General features: G+C 45.7%; 1 protein-coding gene across 2 annotated transcripts in view; it reads left to right on the forward strand.

Moving 5' to 3' along the window:
* Window positions 1-21,344, forward strand: part of LOC106570076 (RNA-binding motif, single-stranded-interacting protein 3) — a 357,318-nt gene that overhangs the window by 173,716 nt on the left and 162,258 nt on the right. For both annotated transcript variants that reach the window (XM_082961094.1, XM_014142038.3), the window contains 2 exons: window positions 1,052-1,209; window positions 14,451-14,509. In XM_082961094.1, the coding sequence (XP_082817220.1) occupies window positions 1,052-1,209; window positions 14,451-14,509 (217 nt within the window). The remainder of the gene's footprint in view (window positions 1-1,051; window positions 1,210-14,450; window positions 14,510-21,344) is intronic.

Genomic DNA, 21,344 nt, shown 5'->3' on the forward strand with positions numbered 1-21,344 from the left:
CAGCACATCAAATCAGCCATGCTTCACGGGCCGGTGCTAATGTGCGCGGCGGATACGATGAGTGGTGCGTGTGTGTTTTATCTGGGGGTAGGAGGTCTCCCATATCCCAGTGTGCAGTGTCTCTCCGGGGAGGCTATGGGGTTAACGTGGTTAACTGGAGCCGCTGGTGGCGTTTAAGCTACTCTCTCTCTCTCTCTCTCTCTCTCTCTCTCCCTCTCTCTCTCTCTCTCTCTCTCCTCTCTCTCTCTCTCTCTCTCTCTCTCTCTCTCTCTCTCTCTCTCTCTCTCTCTCTCTCTCTCTCTCTCTCTCTCTCTCTCTCTCTCTCTCTCTCTCTCTCTCTCTCTCTCTCTCTCTCTCTCTCTCTCTCTCTCTCTCTCTCTCTCTCTCTCTCTCTCTCTCTCTCTCTCTCTCTCTCTCTCTCTCTCTCTCTCTCTCTCTCTCTCTCTCTCTCTCTCTCTCTCTCTCCTCTCTCTCTCTTCTTTCTTCTCTTTCTCCCTCTCTCTCTCTCTCTCTCTCTCTTTCTCCTTCTCGATCCCTCTGTCTCTCTTCTATGCCCACAGGGGCCCCACGTTCCCATCCCTGGAATAGAAATGGGATGTGAGCAGGGAGCCCTGACTCTCACACCATAAATCCACACTAATGGGAACACAGCCACATGGAGAGAGACAGGGAGAGGAGAGAGGAGGCTGCAGAGAGAGAGAGAGAAAAGGAAGAGGGATTTAGTGTATAGAAGATGGGAGAGAGAAGGAAGAAATCGTGGAAATGTAGATTTGTGATGTAGATGGGGAGGTTTGTGGACACAAATGTGAAGAGCGAAAGAGTCAATAGTTCACAGGTTGTTGGTACCGTTAAAACCATCAATAACATATGAAATGTCACTCCCCCTCAAAAAATGCACTCCAACCAGCATCTCTCAACACATATTTTTTCCGTCTGTCTAACCCCTCTCGATCTCCCTATCACTCTCTCTCTCAAAGATGTGCGAGTTACTCACATTACTTATAAAAAATATATATTTAGCCCTAACCCCTCCTCTCTTCTCTTCCTGCAGCAGCCCTATGCTCCACCCCCTCACCCCATGGCTCCGCCTAGCCCCAGCCATAACAGCTGCAGTCATGGCGGATCCGAGCAGCTGAGTAAAACTAACCTGTACATCCGAGGCCTGCCCCCGGGGACCACGGACCAGGATCTCATCAAGCTCTGCCAACCGTGAGTGTGGCACACATACACAGATGATGAGAAACGCACACCCTTGGTCGTACACACATACACACACTCACTCACTCACACAGGCACACTCACCTGCTGGTACACACACACCCTCATTTAAAGCTCCACCAACAGTGAGTGTATAAAAGAAACAGACACGGGTAATCATAAAAGCTCTGCCAAGTGTGTGTCTGCTACAAAAACACCCATGCGCATGGATATACACACACACCTACACTCAGCTCAATAAAGCCCTAATAAAGCCAAGATTGGACTGCCTCCCCCAGGAACCATGGACCAGGACCTCATCAAGCTGCAACACACAGATACACACACACACACACACACAAGCCCCCCCCCCCCCCCCCCCACACACACACACACACACACACACACACACAAACAGCTTTGTTCAGCTCCATTAAAATCCTCCAAGTCTTCATCGATAAAAGGGTCAAGATCATTAATAAAGACACTGCAAATTGTAAAATACAGGCTAAAAGGAAAGTCTGCTGGTTACCTATTCTTTTCTTGCCCATCTTTTCAGAAATGTCCCAGTCAAATGCAGCCAATTATTTAATGATCTTATGGAATCGGAAGGTGCTGCCCAGTATTTGGTAATGCTCTCACTATGTCAGAAGTCTCGATATTGACCCATCAAAATTCCATTAGCTAGAGAGCAAGCACGATAAGAGCGCGGAGGTACTCAGCGTTTTGACATTGCATATCTCTTAGCCACATAGTCCCCCTTTGTACAATCTCACTGTAGGTCATTTCAATTTATTTTTCCAATTCAGTATGATCTTGAATTTGAGGCCGGACGTTTTTCAGAAGGGCATTGTCGGAACTTAAGTAAAGTATCCGGCAGTGAAGGTTCAAATATCATTCTGTGGTTTACTAGCTACTGTACCTCAAAACATGACAAAACATTGGACATACACCATTACTACCTCACTGTCCTCTAGTGGATGCCTCACTTCCCTTCCTCCCACACACTCTGTCCTCAGCGTTTCTCTCCCCTGTATTTTTGCCAGTCGCCTTCGTCCGTATTGTCTAAGTGCCCCCAAGGTTGCCCGAGGTCTGCTGTGCCAATGAAAATCCAATGCCAATGAAACTTTAATTAGCCAGCCACCGTTTCAGGCACAGGCGGGTAGTAACATTTTCACAAAGGTCATCTGGCGCTGCAGTCTGTGACACCCGGGTCCTCCTCCCACCTCAACCTGCTCCACCCCACCATAATGGCATCCTCCCTTGGCCCGACGCCTTGTCCCCCGGGGCTTCATGTTAAACTGAAACCTCTGAAATGAGCTGTTGCAGTTTTCGGGAAAATGAGGAGTCCTAGGGTTTTTTTTCAACCACCTCTCAGCCGCCCGAGTTATTATCAGTATCATGGGGTTGTCTGACTCTGTGTGTGTGTGTGTGTGTGTGTGTGTGTGTGTGTGTGTGTGTGGTGTGTGTGTGTGTGTGGCAGCATTTTCCTCTCAGAGATTAGTCTTGAAAACCCCACCCTAGGCAACAGTGACTAGGGTCTGGTTTCAATGACGGACTCTTTTGGCAACTTCACTAAGGAAGGAAAAAAATGATCCGGGGCGAGTCCTCTTCAGAGAGACTACTCTCTCAGCAAATCATGATTCCTGAACGTTGCGATACGAAACCAAAGTGTGCAGTGATTTTAGTGAAGGTAGTTAATGCAAACTAGCCTCTTGCATTTCGCACTCATTAAAAATTACCTCTGTGATATCCATTAAGAAATCTATATAATATTCAAGCAGATAAGGCACCTAAGGTAGTCCATCATATCCAATGATGACTTCCACTACTGCTTGTGGGTTCGTTGATGACTGTATAATCCGATGCGAGATGCACACTGTCTGCCACGGAAAGAGCAGACAAAGGCCTGTCCTGTTGAGGCCAGTGGTCATATGTCTTCTCTGTCACTTCGCCAGGCTACGTCCTTTTTTCCTCGGCCAACTGCACTCCTTGAGGCCGCGCCAATCTGGAGGGAGACAGGGTGTATCCCCAACTTCTTTAGCGATGTCTTCAGTTGGTCCTTTAGCCGCTTTTTCTGCCCACCTGAAGAGTGACGGCCCAGTTCTAGCTGTCTGTGCAGTATCTTTCGAGGCAGGCGATCCTCTGGCATCCAGATGGCATGGCCCGAGCCATCTAAGCTGGTGGTGTGTGAAGGACACCTCAATGCTCCTGCAGTTGGTTCTCTGTAGGATCTCTCAATGTGGCACACGGTCCTGCCAGGTCACTTTCAACATGCGTTTAAGGCATTTTATGTGAAAGGACTCTAGTTGTTTTAAGTGTCGTCTGTAGACTATCCATGTTTCACATCCATAAAGGAGTGTAGATACACACACTACCTGGTAGACTGCAACTTTGGTGTAGAGGTTCGGTGTGAAGCGGATAAGGAAGTGACGTAGTTCGTCTATGCCTAAAGAGTCTGTCATTGAAACCAGACCCTAGTCACTGTTGCTTGGGTCCGGGTTTTCGAGACAATTCCAATTATTATGTGTCCTTGTGGTGTGCTGAGCCATGCCGGTTCCCGAGACAGGCTCACGGGGTCACACACACTGTGAAACAGCCCCAGCAGTCCAGACCCCGTATCTCTAAAGTAAACACAGTGCCGCCAACTGACGCATTCTTGAGAGTGTGCCATATCGTAGCTTCTGATTGGAGGTTGTTACACGCCGGCTTGAGAGATGCTTGGAAATGCCAAAGTTCTCTCAAATTGCTGCGGCCGCTCCTACATGAAAATGAACCCCGCTCTATGAACGTAACGATACAGCGAGCTACAGTCTCCTAAGAGTCCTAACGCTCACCTACTACAACTTCCTCTGCTACTTCAAACATAGCCAAAAGAAAAGGGAGTCAATAACAACAATGGCCACGGAGGTTTTAATTATACGCAGTTGGAAGAGCAATTAATGGGATTTGGGAGTGTGCTTAATCTATTTTATTCAATTGGCTGAATCTGTAGCGCTCCAGAACCATCAGCCTGATATATGGGCATGGAGAAGCAGCCAGAGAAGGGGGTTTGGCTGAACACCCAGAGCAAGAGAAACCTGGATGGAACAGCCATTACCGTAAGAAAAATGCCTGGACCAAGCCAGGCAGGTGGGGCACAGGGCCAAGCATAACCCACCCATGGGGTGTGTATCCAACGCTAACCCCCGAGCCCCCTTGGGCAACGGGAGACTTTATGATCCATTTCACTACCAAGCGATTGGGCAGCCCCGGGGTTTTCTTGTTGCAGTCCACCACCCAGGAGAGGTAGAGGGGCTGAACCAGCCCGCTGGTTCTTTTGAGTAAAGAGCATTTTTATACAAGGCGCTCCAGACCAGACATAGGGCCCACACCTGGAATAACAGAAGCATTCGAGTTCAAATTTTCCCTGCCAGTGGCCTAAATCCATAACTCAAAAACGTACATTGTAAAGGACCCCAGAGCTTCCCTCCCTTCCGTCCTCCTCCCTTTTGACTTCTTTGTTTTCCCCTACCTCCTGCTTTCATCCGTCCCGCCCTTCTGGATCTCTGCACCCCATTTAAGCCGCGGACCAGCTACAGCTGTGTTCTCTATCACATTGCTTTCCCTCGCCTGATCAAACGGAGAGAAACCCAAATCAAGAGCTAATCACCGCCAATTGTCCAAAAAAACTTTCCCATGTGTGGTGAGGGATGGAGGAGTGAGAGAGTGGGGAGTGAGGGGTTCGGAGCTCCACACAGCAGAGGAAGGAGGGGGGGGGGGGGGTGACCCTGGGACCACCTGTTCCACAGAGCCTCTGCGATCCGAAGCGCCACATTATCCCTCATGACTCTCAGAGGCCCTCTGTTGACACGAACCGGCCGGCTATCAGAGCCTCCCCGATCCCACGGGCTCCTTTTCAACAAACTGCCAAAGAGATGAAGTGTGAGAAAAGACACTCCAGTCAGCCCAGCCTCGGCTCTTTCGCCTCCGTCATCGTCGCCCTACACTTTCAGTCCAGCTCCGCCTTTCCTGGCCCTTTCTCGCTCTCTCCGTCTCTCCCTCTCTCTCTCCTTCTCCGTCCAGTCAACCAACTCCGCCGCACGTCCTTCAGAACGGACCGAGATAGCGGCGCTTAACCTCTGAGGCAGTGGGACAACCGCAGGAATACCCAGACCGAACTAATATGTTGTATCCTCCACAACATTGATTTGAAGAGCAGTTGCTGTGCAGTGGCTGATATGCCCCCAGGCAATCTCCTACATTATTCATCCCCCTATTACTGTATACATGGTATCGGGACAGCTTGGCTTTTCATAGGCACTCCTTCTGTTTGTCTCTTTACAGCCAGTACACCCACTCTGCTGGGAAGCGGCGGGTAGCCTAGCGGTTAAGAGCATTGGGCCAGTAACCGAAAGGTCGCTGGGTCGAATTCCAGAGAGAAATCTGCCGATGTGCCCTTGAACAAAGCACTTAACCGTAAGTCACTCTGGATAAGAGTGTCTGCTAAATGACTAAAATGTCCAATTAAAGCTCCACTCCATCCATTACAGGTGCAGCAGCCGTCAGCCTTAAGACTGATCGACGTGAGGGCAGGAAGCCGTTTCCCTCCCAGCTGCTTTGACACTCTCCATCCCTTCCCCCTCTTTCTCGCTCTTTCCCTTTCATCTGGAGTAGTGTGGAGAAAGCAGCACAGATGAGATATGTTCATTTGTGCGTGTCAGACAGAAATGCGTGGAATGTCGGCTTGACAGGTTGTAGACGGCCGTGGACAAACAGGAGCTATTTTGGAACGCTGAAGCCTGAAAGAGAACTGTGGTACTGTGGAAAATAGCCATACGCCTATTACTCATTCTATTAAACACACACACATATGTACAAACACACTGCTATTTTTCTCTCCCACTCACTCCATTAAAAGCACTCCATATCTATAGTGGAGCCACTGTAGTTGTTCACTCTCTCTTGTTCTCTCTCTCACGTCCTCTTGTTCTCTCACTCTCTCGCTCTTGTTCTCTCTCTCTCTCCCAATCCCCCTCTCTCTCTCTTGCTCTCTCCTTTTCGTTCTTTCTCTCCCTCCTGCCCTCCCTGTGGGTGGAGATCTCTGTGGTGAGTTCCAATCTGATGATCGGCCAGCATCTTTCACCAGCACTACCTGTCAGAAATGCATTATCCTGTGTGTGTGTGTGTGCCTTCAGAGTGTGCATTCAGAGTGTGCGTGTTATTTTTGGCCTGATACAGATCCTGGGTTGACAAGGACATCACCACTTAATCATTCTCAGGTCAGCTGCAGGTGCTAACTCAACCATGGCCGACACTGCTGTTTAACCTCTCTGGGGTATGTGGGACGCTATAGCATCCCACCCGCGGGACACAATATTCAACAGCCAGTGAAATAGCAGGGCGGCAAATTCAAAACAACAAAAATCTCATAATTAAAATTTCTCAAGCATACAACTATTATATCCCATTTAAAGATACACTTCTCATTAATCCAACCACATTGTCCGATTTCAAAAAGGCTTAACGGCGAAAGCATAACATCAGATTATGTTAGGACAGCGCCTAGACAAGAAAAACCACACAGCCATTTTCCAAGCAAGGAGAGGTGTCACAAAAACCAGAAATACAGCTAAAATTAATCACTAACCTTTGATGATCTTCATCAGATGGCACTCATAGGACTTCATGTTACACAATACATGTATGTTTTGCTCGATAAAGTTCATATTTATATCCAAAAACCCCATTTTACATTGGCATGTAATGTTCAGAAATGTTTTGCCTCCCAAAACTTCCGGTGAATGAGCACATCAATTTACAGAAATACTCATCATAAACGTTGATAAAATATTCAACTGTTATTCAAAGAATTATAGATACACTTCTCCTTAATGCAACCGCTGTGTCAGATTTCAAAAAAGCTTTACAGCGAAAGTACCATTTGCAATAATCTGAGTACGGCGCTCAGTCACAAAACCAAACCCGCCATTTTGTGGAGTCAACAAAACTCAGAAATAGCATTATAAATATTCACTTACCTTTGATGATCTTCATCGGAATGAACTCCCAGGAATCCCAGTTCCACAATAAATGTTCATTTGTTTCGATAAAGTCCATCCTTTATGTCCAAATACCTCCATTTTGTTTGCGCGTTCAGTCGAGTAATCCAAATCCACTGGGCTCGCGCAGTGAGTAGAGACGAAAAGTCAAAAATGTATATTACAGTTTGTAGAAACATGTCAAACGATGTATAGAATCAATCTTTAGGATGTTTTTATCATAAATCTTCCATAATATTCCAACCGGACGATTCCTTTGTCTTCAAAAAAGAAAAGGAACACAGCTAACTCTCATGTGAGCGTGCGCCACTGAGCTCATGTCATTTTCTCAGTCATCTGACTCCATATGCTCTTATTCTCTCCCCATTCACAGTAGAAGCCTGAAACAATGTTCTAAAGACTGTTGACATCTAGTGGAAGCCTTGGGAAGTGCAAAATGACCCCACAGACACTGTATATTGGATAGGGAATCACTTGAAAAACTACAAACCTCAGATTTTCACCCTTCCTGGTTGGATTTTTTCTCAGGTTTTTGCCTGCCATATGAGTTCTGTTATACTCACAGGCATCATTCAAACAGTTTTAGAAACTTAAGAGTGTTTTCTATTCAAATCTACTAATAATATGCATATCTTAGCTTCTGGGACTGAGTAGCAGGCTTTTTAATCTGGGCACCTTCTTCATCCAGACGTCAAAGTACTGCCCCCAACCCAAGAGAGGTTAACACTGGTGATACTCAACAATGGCCGACACTGCTGTTTAACACTGGTGATGCTCAACCATGGCCGACACTGCTGTTTAACACTGGTGATGCTCAACCATGGCCGACACTGCTGTTTAACACTGGTGATGCTCAACCATGGCCGACACTGCTGTTTAACACTGGTGATGCTCAACCATGGCCGACACTGCTGTTTAACACTGGTGATGCTCAACCATGGCCGACACTGCTGTTTAACACTGGTGATGCTCAACCATGGCTGACACTTGTCAGGCTAGCCTCAGTCAGAGCCCCTTAAAGGTGACGAAGGGCCGGATCCCGGATGAGTGGCTAATAAAATCGTAAGGATGAAATGCAACCTAAGCTTGGAGTTTTCTCCAGCCCTGGGCCAGTTGGCATGTCATCTCGTGAGTGAGCCAGCAAAGTATTGGCCTAATTCACCGGGTCACAATTTGTCAGAGGGCCGTCGTTGCCAGGGGAGCAATCATAATTCATTTCTAATGCAGAAATGTCAAGATGACATTTTGAAATAGAACTGTTGTCTTCCAGCAATGGGAATACATTCCACAGTGGGTGGGACCAGAGGGTGAGGAGGGCCAAAGAGCTTAGACCTACAGTTCACAGAAAACCATTGTATCATCTGCTTGAAGCAGGGAGAGAAGAGCTTAACCGATAACTATAACATCTTGTACAGTGGTAGTGCAGCGGCCATACTGTGGGATATCTTCAAAGGGCAGGTCTCTCTACAGTACACAAGTATAGCTCAGGAGAGTGGCTTGTGATTGATTTTGATTCAGTTCTACTTGAGTGACCAGCGGGTCTCCCCCCTGCCAGGTGTCCATCAGGATAGAGCAGGCTAGTTCAGCAGTGCACAGCACCTGCCTGTCTGTCTCTGCAGTTCACTGGGAGACTGGGCCAGCGTCCTAAATGGCACCCTGTTCCCTATATAGCTCCCTAGGCTCTGGTCAAAAGTAGTGCACTATATAGGGAAATATAGTGCCATTTGGAACACAACCTGGGTCCCCTCCCCTGCCCTTAACCCTCTGTCCTGTAGTCATAGATGAAGCTCCCATGCTCCCAGGTCAACTGGTCCTAGTCCTTAATGGCCCACAGCACTAATAGCTGTGATTTGACCCCTGTCTGTCAGGCTCACCTTTAGAGCTCTGAGGGGGGTCGGTTGAGCTCGCGGGTCAACCGGAACGTGGCACTAACTCAACCGAAGCGTTGCACTAAGGTATTTGGCGCCATCTCTCACTTTCCTGCTTTCAATCTATCCCTCTGTCTCCCACTCTCTCTCTCCCTCTATCCGTACCTGTCCAGTCAGAATATGCGTACAACAGTGACACCTGTCTCTTAAATTACCATCAAACATTGAGTAATATAAACGCAAACTCAGAGATGAACTGATACAGACGCCACACAGCCAGGGGCCCCCATCTGCCTCTGGGGTCCACAGCAGGATCACTTTCTTTCAATTTCCTCCTTTCAAACTCCTCCCCAAACCTAGGGGCCCAAGGGCCTGTCAGACCCCTCTTCAGATACCCTGGGGTGTTTACACACACACACACACACACACACACACACACACACACACACACACACACACACACACACACACACACACACACACACACACACACACACACACACACACACACACACACAATCACAATCACAATCACACACACACACACACACACACACACACACACACACACACACACACAGAGGAGAGAATGTGACTGTATCCCCAAGAGGTTGTGGTTATACCATGTGGTCAGCAGAAGGAAGATAGGGAAACACAGACATGGAGCAGAAACTGCCTGGAGCTGTTTCCCACCTACCTGTCATGCCACTTCACACGTCTACTGCAGCAAACAGACATACAGACAGCGAGGGCCTTTGGAGAGCCAGAAGGGGGACAACGCCACACTTGGGTGGTCCGCCAGTCTCCCTCACTCCTCCTGCAAAGCTGCACCAGTGATATGTGCTGGCTCTGGCCTGCTCTCAATGTAAGAACCACTTCACCCCCAGCGCAATGGCGGAAATGAAATATGCCTGGATCATTTCACCCAGAGAGGAAAATGGAGATGCAGATATTCAATGGATTCAAATGATCCAATGTCTCATCATCAGGCCTCTACCCAAAAAGTAGAAGCTGCAGTTGAGGCTACGCATCATACTTCAATTCCTAGAAAACTTTTGAACGAATTACATCTTTTACAGTTGCCTCAATTTGTACAATGTTCAACGACATAGAACCAAACTTGTATTTTTAAAAACTTGTATTTTTATTGGGCGGGTGTCCTTTTTTAGTATCGTCATCCCTAATTATTGATTGGATATGGCAGTGGAATGATTGCCAGAGAGAGAGAGAGAAAGCGAGAGAAAGAAGAAGGGAGAAAGAGTGAGAGGAAGAGGGGGAAAGAGACACTGGCATACCACATTTGATCATATACAGTGAGGGGGAAAAGTATTTGATCCCCTGCTGATTTTGTACGTTTGCCCACTGACAAAGACATGATCAGTCTATAATTTTAATGGTAGGTTTATTTGAACAGTGAGAGACAGAATAACAAAAAAAATCCAGAAAAACGCATGTCAAAAATGTTATAAATTGATTTGCATTTTAATGAGGGAAATAAGTATTTGACCCCTCTGCAAAACATGACTTACTTGGTGGCAAAACCCTTGTTGGCAATCACAGAGGTCAGACGTTTCTTGTAGTTGGCCACCAGGTTTGCACACATCTCAGGAGGGATTTTGTCCCACTCCTCTTTGTAGATCTTCTCCAAGTCATTAAGGTTTCAAGGCTGACGTTTGGCAACTCGAACTTTCAGCTCCCTCCAACGATTTTCTATGGGATTAAGGTCTGGAGACTGGCTAGGCCACTCCAGGACCTTAATGTGCTTCTTCTTGTGCCACTCCTTGGCCGTGTGTTTTGGGTCATTGTCATGCTGGAATACCCATCCACGACCCATTTTCAATGCCCTGGCTGAGGGAAGGAGGTTCTCACCCAAGATTTGACGGTACATGGCCCCGTCCATCGTCCCTTTGATGCGGTGAAATTGTCCTGTCCCCTTAGCAGAAAAACACCCCCAAAGCATAATGTTTCCACCTCCATGTTTGACTGTGGGGATGGTGTTCTTGCGGTCATAGGCAGCATTCCTCCTCCTCCAAACACAGCGAGTTGAGTTGATGCCAAAGAGCTCCATTTTGGTCTCATCTGACCACAACACTTTCACCCAGTTGTCCTCTGAATCATTCAGATGTTCATTGGCAAACTTCAGACGGGCATGTATATGTGCTTTCTTGAGCAGGGGGACCTTGCGGGCGCTGCAGGATTTCAGTCCTTCACGGCGTAGTGTGTTACCGTTTGTTTTCTTGGTGACTATGGTCCCAGCTGCCTTGAGATCGTTGACAAGATCCTCCCGTGTAGTTCTGGGCTGATTCCTCACTGTTCTCATGATCATTGCAACTCCACGAGGTGAGATCTTGCATGGAGCCCCAGGCCGAGGGAGATTGACAGTTCTTTTGTGTTTCTTCCATTTGCGAATAATCGCACCAACTGTTGTCACCTTCTCACCAAGTTGCTTGGCGATGGTCTTGTAGCCCATTCTAGCCTTCTGTAGGTCTACAATCTTGTCCCTGACATCCTTGGAGAGCTCTTTGGTCTTGGCCATGGTGGAGAGTTTGGAATCTGATTGATTGATTGCTTCTGTGGACAGGTGTCTTTTATACAGGTAACAAGCTGAGATTAGGAGCACTCCCTTTAAGAGTGTGCTCCTAATCTCAGCTCGTTACCTGTATAAAAGACGCCTGGGAGCCAGAAATCTTTCTGATTGAGAGGGGGTCAAATACTTATTTCCCTCATTAAAATGCAAATCAATTTATAACATTTTTGACATGCGTTTTTCTGGATTTTTTTGTTGTTATTCTGTCTCTCACTGTTCAAATAAACCTACCATTAAAATTATAAACTGATCATTTCTTTGTCAGTGGGCAAACGTACAAAATCAGCAGGGGATCAAATACTTTTTCCCTCACTGTAATAGCACTCTCAGCTTTCCAAGAAAACATAAATTGAGACATTTATGGTCTGTTTACATATATTTCCGAAGCTGTTTATACAGAACACTGGTAGGAAACCCGTATAAACTGTATGTATGATTATATGACAATATTTTAGCTTGACGATAATTCTATTACACAATTTCTGATATATCACATGCATTTGTTTTAAAATCAGTATTATGCCTCTACTGCCATTCATTACAATTAGGCTGGTTTGGATGTCCTCTCCGCCCCATGGCAATATGTGTAGAATAGCAGGAAATTAGCTTTAAAAATGCCAAATTCTCTCATCCTCAATTCAATATATGTAGAATACCATGAGATTTGCTGAAAAACTGCACATTTTCCTCTACACCCCATGGCAATATGTGTAGAATAGCATGAAATTATCTTTCAAAATGCCAAATTCTCTGAGCCTCTTTGCAAAATGTATAGAATAGCAGGAGATGAGATATAAAAATGAACATTTTTCTCTTTGCCCCATGGCAAAATTAGTAGAATTGTAGGAAGTTAACTGTTTCCCGAGAGAGAAATAATACCTTCTCAGACCTTGCGGGGGCCCCCCAAAACTGTGTTACGCCACTGGAGAGAGAGATAGAATTGGGAGAGGGATAGAGGAGGAGAGGGAACGAGAGAGAGAGAGAGAAAAAGAGGGAAAGAGCGAGAGGGACTGGGTGAGGACTGACTAGGACCATTAAAGACAGAGATAACGGAGACTGAGAGTGATTGAAATAGGATTAGAGGAGACAGGCTCTAGCAGAGCTGCAGCATCACCAGTATTAAACCTGGGCTTCACAGGGACTGTCTCTGTCACATCAAAGTCATGCAAGAGAAGCCGCCAGGACGGTGTCCACACACACACACACACACACAAACACACCTTCGCATGCACAAACACATATACATGGCTCGTGCACGGCTTGTATTCCCTGTTTATTTCCAATATTCTCCATTATGGGCTAGATGCCTGATTCAACCTTTTCTTTTCATCCCACGCCTGGTGTCTTTGTAGGGTATTTTTAGATCACAGCATTGATGAACCATCTTTAACAATTAATGAGACGAGCCATGATGAGTTGTCTCCTGGTCCCAGTGGACCCAAACAAAGTTCTAATGAGAACTTTCCCCAACTCCATGCCAATCGGAGGCCTTTTTAACTGTTTCCCAGAACGAGCCGACTGTACACACACACACACACACACACACACACACACGCGCGCTCTTGCCCATTTTCGCACATACACACAACCAGACACGCAAAAAACACATGCACACATTAGTTAGTGCTACGTTAATGTTACAATTGATGTGTAACTTCATTGAGTTTCTAGTTTATGTTCAGTTTTTTTTTCATCATAATTTATTTGTCACGTGCACAGGATACAGCAGGTGTAAACGAAACAGTGAAATGCTTACTTGCAGGCTTTTTCCTCAACAGTGCAACATCAATAACAAACAAACAATGTTTGCTTTGAGTATGTCAATGCCATCAAATATATGCACCAACCCCATGTTGAATCCAACCTTTTCTATTGCTCTTGGGAGACGCCCTCAAACTCCCTCGGTGATTACAAATCCCTGTTGATATTTCTTACCAGGTAAGTCAAATTACCCTGTGTCTCTCACTCCCATAAAATACAATCGACTGATTGGTATCAATGAGGCTAAGTTTCCGCCTGCAGGGCAGCGTCCCTAATGGCGCCCTGTTCCCTTAAAGGCACACTACTTTTGACCCAGGCATATTGGGAACTGGTGCCATTTGGGACGCACCCACCGTCAAATTCCCCTGCATCTCTATCCCGTCAAGACAACAGTCTGATTGGTATCCAGGAGGCTGAGTGTCAGCCTGTAGTTTTCCTCTTTGTGCTCATCAGTTCATACCTGCCACCCACCCCACCGCAGCATGCAGTAAATAGAGACTTCACTGTGCGTTGAGAAATGGCACAATTATCCCCCGCTGGTGAAATATGGGCCAGGAAGCTCCACACTTCCCTATGTACTGAGAGAGAAGCTCTATTTCCCACACACACACACACACACACACACACACACAGAGAGAGAGAGAGAGCTGCCTGATGCCGTCATCCTCGAGTCCACACAGTCCATAACGATGAGTTTTTACCACATCAAGTCAAAGTGCAGTTGTTTGATTAATGGGAGAGATGAAGTGGTAGTAGATATTCCCGATGTGTTAACTTCCCCTATGTTTATTTCCCAACAGCAGTAATGGTTATCAAGAGAGCAATCGTGCCTCACTACATTTATACATTTTTAGGCCAAGTGGAGGTTAGAGAATTGAGAGAGGACAAAATAGCCTACTATAATGGTAATAGCATTACTGAATCCTAAGAATATTCCCGATGTTATGTTCTAGAACCATTCCACCTAGTAATTCTGCTTCTCTCTGCTCTTCACAGATATGGGAAAATAGTGTCAACCAAGGCCATCCTGGACAAGAACACCAACCAGTGCAAAGGTACGTCACCAAGGTAACTATCCCAAATGGCACCATATTCCCTAGGTAGTGCACTACTTTTGACCAGGGCACTATGTAGGGAATAGGGTGCCATTTGGGATGCACACTGAGCCTTGTGTCTGCCACCGTCCGCGGCGCAACGATCACTCTTCAAAGCAGATGTTGTCATAGGAAGCGTTCGGAGCCAAGCCCTGGCATTAGCACAGACCTCAGTCAAGAAAGCACCTGCATGTCGTAAATCAATGATTTAGCAGTTAGCGCTAGCTGGAGGAAGGATGGAGGTAAATGACTAGGCCCTGCGATGAAGCTCGCTCGCTGGAAGGACGTCAGAGGATTGGCAGTTGTTGTGCAACCCCTCCCTAGCTACGTCTCCGTAGACTCTTTTATCTCCTCCTCTTTCTCCCGGGTCTTGGAAAACAGCATTAGCCCGTGCTGTCTGTACACTCACTAGGAGTGTCACGTTGACACATCAAACTGAACTACGGAGCCGTCATATTAGCGGCAACTTTTTTTAAGTGCTTAATCAAGTACACATATCCAATTAGAAGGCTAACAGGCAAGTACGATGTAGTTAAACATTCTTTACTATCGCTCTTGTCTTACATCTCAAGCTATTCGTAGACATATTCCCCGCTTCAGCCTTAGCTGGTACAGTACTGTAAATACACTTCAGTAGTTTTCCTTTTGTTCACTCTCCTCTTAAGCCTGCTACACACTCTACACAAAACAGAGCGACGGAGTGTCGTATACGGTCCATTCCAGAAATTCAGCGGCAGCTCCGTTTGCGTATGGTGTGTAGACCCATTTAATGGCCAGCGGTAGAGGGGGAGAAAAAGAACGGATTAGTCCTGAGGTGCCTGGCAGCACTGTTTAAGCGCTATTGAAGTTCCATCAATACTTGTAATTGTTTTTTGCGGCTTTCTTACTCGGTATTGTTGCCCCCTTCAAGGTGATGCCGCCTTCCTACCCGTCCTTACCTGGATGGAACCTGCCCGTTGTGTGACGGGTCAGATGTAGAGGGAAAGGTGGTGGCAGGTAGCTTAGCGGTTAAGAGCGTTGGGCCAGTAACCAAAAGGTCACTGGTTCGAATCGCAGAGACATCTACAGTAGGTGAGAAATCTGTTGAGGTGCCCTTGAGCAAGGCACTTCACACTATTTGCTCCTGTAAGGATAAGAGCGTCTGCTAAATGACTAAAATGTCAATTTGTTGCTGGTGACTCATGTAGGCAATCAGAAATCAGCCTGGGCCCCTTATTTGGAGGAAGGATGGACCCATGGGTCGTGGAAAACAGGAAGAGAGGATTGAGGGAGTATAAGGATACAGCAGAGGTGTGAAGTAAATCGCAGGGTGTGGAGATGAAATACAGTAGAGCCTCTCTGTGTCCAGGGCACTGGCCTGGTGAGTTATGCTCTGCAGGGCCAGGCACTCTGCTCTGCACTGGCGGGTGGGGGAGACCAGTTTCCCATACCTCACCTGCCTGGAATGCAGCGCTGCCGAGATGCCAAGAGCCAAGCATAAGCATCTGTATTTTACAAGTGGAAATGATGGTCCAGCCCTGTGCACTGAGGGAGGGGAAGAGAGAGTAGGACAGAAAGAGGGGAGAGAGAGGAAGAAAGGAAGAGAGACCACAATAGCTCCAAGGCCTCATCAGAAGCCATGTGTTTCTGTATAAATGCAGATCTCTGGCTTACCCCTACCATGTAACCCATGTCTCTGATCACTATTGACAGACAGGGCCTCATTCCTTTCATACTGATGTTGAAATACATGTGCAATATATTTCAGATTTTAGAGAGCTTGATACAGAGGGCCTGTGTGTTTTTTTTCCTTGACCCTGACCAGCATTTTATTTCTTAAACTGAAATGATTTTCTTCTAGTGAGAGACCAATGTTGTAACATACCCACACAACTTTTTTTAAGATAACATCAATGTTCAGAGGTTACTCTAGTCTACTCAATCTGCTTCTAAACAGATTTTTCCTTTCAAAAGATGCTCTCTCCTCCTCTCCATCCCTGTAAAGGTGAATGCAGGAAGGTAGGTACGGGTTGGAGCAGGTTTCGTATCCATCATAAAAAGAACACTGCGTCGCCCTGATCCAGTATCACTTTGTTTTCAGTCGTCTGCCCTTTTGACCTGGTGCTTGTTTAAATGTCAGAGGCAGTGCTTTTTCAACACGGTGGCACCACCAGGCAGACACCGAGCCTGGAACAAACCAGGCCAATCCTCCCTCCCTCCTCTCCTGTGTTATTTGTATTTAGTTCAGCTCAGTGAGCATACAGCAAAGCGCAAGAAAAGGGGAGGGTGCAAGAGGTCAGCAACCGGTCATCTCAGGGAAAGATTAAGAAATGCGAGATACACTGAGATAGAAGCGTGGGAGAGGAACCTGTTTGTTGTAGAGAGACCAAGTTATGCTGGGCACTGATGTACCCCACACACACACAAACAAATGCACTCACACAATCACGCATGCATGGATGCACTCATTATACACACACATTCACGCAAGCATGCACAGTGGTGTAAAGTACTTCAGTAAAAATATGTGAAAGGACTACTTAAGTCATTTTTATGGGTATCAGTACTTTACTTTATATTTACATTTTTGAATACTTTTACTTCACTACATTCCTAAATAAAATGATATACTTTTTACTACATATGATATACTTTTTACTACATCCTTGACACCCAAAAGTACTCGTTACATTTTTGAATGCTTAGCAGGATAGGAAAATGGTCTAATTCACATACATATCAAGAGAACATCCCTGGTCATCCCTACTGCCTCTGATCTGGTGGACTCACTAAACACATGCTTCGTTTGTAAATGATGTCTGAGTGTTGGAGCGTGCTATCCATAAATAAAAATAACTAGGAAATGGTGCCATCTGGTTTGCTTAATATAAGGAATTTGAAATGATTTATACTTTTACTTTTACTTTTGATACTTAAGTATTTTAGCAATTCCATTTACTTTTGATACTTAAGTGTATTCAAAACCAAATACTTTTAGATTTTTACTCAAGTAGGATTTTACTGGGTGACTTTCACTTGAGTCATTTTCTATTAAGGTATCTTTACTTTTACTCAAGTATTTATTTATTTATTTATTTTACCTTTAGTTAACTAGGCAAGTCTTATTTTCAATGACGGCCTAGGAACAGTGGGTTAACTGTCTTGCTCAGGGGCAGAACGACATATTTTTACCTTGTACAGCTCGGGGATTCGATCTTGCAACCTTTCGGTTACGAGTCCAACGCTCTAACCACTAGGCTACCTGCCGCCCCAAGTATGAAAATTGGGTACGTTTTCCACCACTGAGCTTGCATACACATATGTACATTAATGCACACATGCACGTAGAATAACACACACATGTACATTCCACATTTTTGCACTCTGTAAAACACAGAGTGCATAATCACATTTAGGCTAGCGTACTAGAGCCTCTCGCCTCCTCCACACACGCAGCCTACACCCCCACCCACACACTCATCCATCTGCCTTAGGACTCTATGGCTCCTGCAGCAACCAGCAGCAGATCTATCAATCCTCCGTCTGCCTAGCATCACAGCGTGACTGCCTTCCACCTCTGCATCGTGCGGGCTCTGAATGAGCCTCTCCATCTTCCCATTGCTGACGCCCTGGACCGACCGGAGAGTAATGGGAACAGGAAGTTGTGAAAGGCTTAAGGGCCGTCAAGCTCTGTGGGTAAGAGGGGAGGCATTCTCTCCCTCTGTCCCTGTATTGTTCCCTCCTGCTTCCCTTTGGATGTTTTTCATTTAGTAGAAGTGAGATGTGGGTTAGCTTAATCTGAGGGTCTGGGGGAACCGAAACCACTAATTTGCTGTCCCGAAAAAAAAACATGAAAAGGGCAGCTCAGGCATTTGAAGGAAAGCAGGGGCTGACCGAATGGAGACATTATATCATTTCCTTTATGAGCCCCGAGGCAGAGGAAATGACCTCAGCCCTTTGAAGGACCTCCGTTTCCTCTGCCAGGAGATAAGGACGCGGAGGCTGAGATTCGCAAGCCGGCCTGGCAGTTCAACGCCACACTGGATTGTACGAAATTAGATGAGACAATCGGCTCCCACGGTTTTGTTCTCTTCTCAGCTGCCTGTTGTTGTTCCTCAATAACACCTGTCATCCAGTTTATATTTGTGTTCTGTAGCTCAGTTGGTAGTGCATGATGCTTGCAATGTCAGGATAGTGGATTTGAATCCTGGGAAAACACATACGTAATAATTTTGCCCTGAGAACAGTCTCAATTCATTTCGGCATGGATTCTACAAGGTGTCAAGCGTTCCACAGGGATGCTGGCCCATGTTGACTCCAATGCTTCCCACAGTTGGCTCAATGTCCTTTGGGTGGTTGGCCATTCTTGATACACACGGGAAACTGTTGAGCGTGAAAACCCCAGCAGCGTTGCAGTTCTTGACACAAACCGGTGTGCCTGGGACTTGCTACCATACCCCGTTCAAAGGCACTTAACCATTGTGTCTTGTCCATTCACCCTCTGAATGGCACACATACACAATCCATGTCTCAGTTGTCTCAAGGCTTTGTCTCAAGTTGTCTCAAGGCCTTCTTTAAACAGTCTCCTCCCCTTCATCTACACTGATTGAAGTGGATTTAACAAGTGACATCAATAATGGATCATAGCTCTCACCTGGATTCACCTGGTCAGTCTACAGTTGAAGTCGGAAGTTTACATACACTTATGTTGGAGTCATTGTTTTTCAACCACTCCACATATTTCTTGTTAACAAACTATAGTTTTGTCAAATCGGTTAGGACATCTACTTTGTGAATGACACAAGTCATTTTTCCAACAATTGTTTAGAGACAGATTATTTCACTTATAATTCACTGTATCACAATTCCAGTGGGTCAGAAGTTTACATACACTAAGTTGACTGTGCCTTTAAACAGCTTGGAAAATTCCAGAAAATGATGTCATGGCTTTAGAAGCTTCTGATAGGCTAATTGACATCATTTGAGTCAATTGGAGGTGTACCTGTGGATGTATTTCAAGGCCTAGCTTCAATCTCAGTGCCTCTTTGCTTGACATCAGGGGAAAATCAAAAGAAATCAGCCAAAAATTGTAGACCTCCAAGTCTGGTTCATCCTTGGGAGCAATTTCCAAACGCATGAAGGTACCACGTTCATCTGTACAAACAATAGTACGCAAGTATAAATACCATGGGACCACGCAGCCGTCATACAGCTCAGTAAGGAGAAGCTTTCTGTCTCCTGGAGATGAACGTACTTTGGTGCGAAAAGTGCAAATCAATCCCAGAACAACAGCAAAGGACCTTGTGAAGATGCTGGAGGAAACATGTACAAAAGTATCTATATCCACAGTAAAACGAGTCCTATATCAACATAACCTGAAAGGGCGCTCAGCAAGGAAGAAGCCACTGCTCCAAAACCGCCATAAAAAAGCCAGACTATGGTTTGCAACTGCACATGGGGACAAAGATCGTACTTTTTGGAGAAATGTCCTCTGGTCTGGTGAAACAAAAATAGAACTGTTTGGCCATAATGACCATCGATATGTTTGGAGGAAAAAGGGGGATGCTTGCAAGCCGAAGAACACCATCCCAACCGTGAAGCACGGGGGTGGCAGCATCATGTTGTGGGGGTGCTTTGCTGCAGGAGGGACTGGTGCACTTCACAAAATACATGGCATCATGAGGGAGGAAAATTATGTTGATATATTGAAGCAACATCTCATGACATCAGTCCGGAAGTTAAAGCTTGGTCGCAAATGGGTCTTCCAAATGGACATTAACCCCAGGCATACTTCCAAAGTTGTGGCAAAATGGCTTAAGGACAACAAAGTCAAGGTATTTGATTGGCCATCACAAAGCCCTGACCTCAATCCTATAGAAAATTTGTGGGCAGAACTGAAAAAGTGTGTGCGAGCAAGGAGGCCTACAAACCTGACTCAGTTACACCAGCTTTGTCAGGAGGAATGGGCCAAAATTCACCCAATTTATTGTGGGAAGCTTGTGGAAGGATACCCGAAACGTTTGACCTAAGTTAAACAATTTAAAGGCAATGCTACCAAATACTAATTGAGTGTATGTAAACTTCTGACCCATTGGGAATGTGATGAATGAAATAAAAGCTGAAATAAATCATTCTCTTTACTATTATTCTGACATTTCACATTCTTAAAATAAAGTGGTGATCCTAACTTACCTAAGACAGGGAATTCTTACTAGGGTTAAATGTCTGGAATTGTGAAAAACTGAGTTTAAATGTATTTGGCTAAGGTGTATGGTGACTTCCGACTTCAACTGTATGTCATTTTTGGTACTTAATGTTTTGTACACTCAGTGTATATGAGATTATTTTACTTTTCTACAGCAGATAAAGTGTCTTATAAGCCCATGTGGGCTGGGAATCCTTGAAGATACATGACACTACAATAGAAGAGATACAGTATATAAAGTGGTGCATCACTTTCTTCTAGGCTTGGCCATTACAATTGCCTGCATCCATACACCTCCCCCTAGCACAGAGTGAGCCGCTAATGGAGAAATATCTGCAAATGTTAGTCTCTATAAAAATGTGATTTATGGCTACGTCGATGGCTGAGTAGAGTATTGCATGATGCCGAGCATAAAGGAGAATTGATGAATGAGGTTGTGCTCTCCAAAAAGGCCTGTTTTGGATTGTCCCGTGTGCATTTCTGGGAAGTGGAAAGAGAAAGGCAAGTGAGTGCTGTTTGCATCCATTATGGGTTTCTCATTAGAGAGGCCGAGATATAAACATTTGTCTATGTTGCCGGCGCAATTAAGGATTCTCTCTGCAGCCCCTCTGC

Source organism: Salmo salar, chromosome 14 (assembly GCF_965601325.2).
Source record: "Salmo salar chromosome 14, fSalSal1, whole genome shotgun sequence".
Classification (NCBI taxonomy): Eukaryota; Metazoa; Chordata; class Actinopteri; order Salmoniformes; family Salmonidae; genus Salmo; species Salmo salar.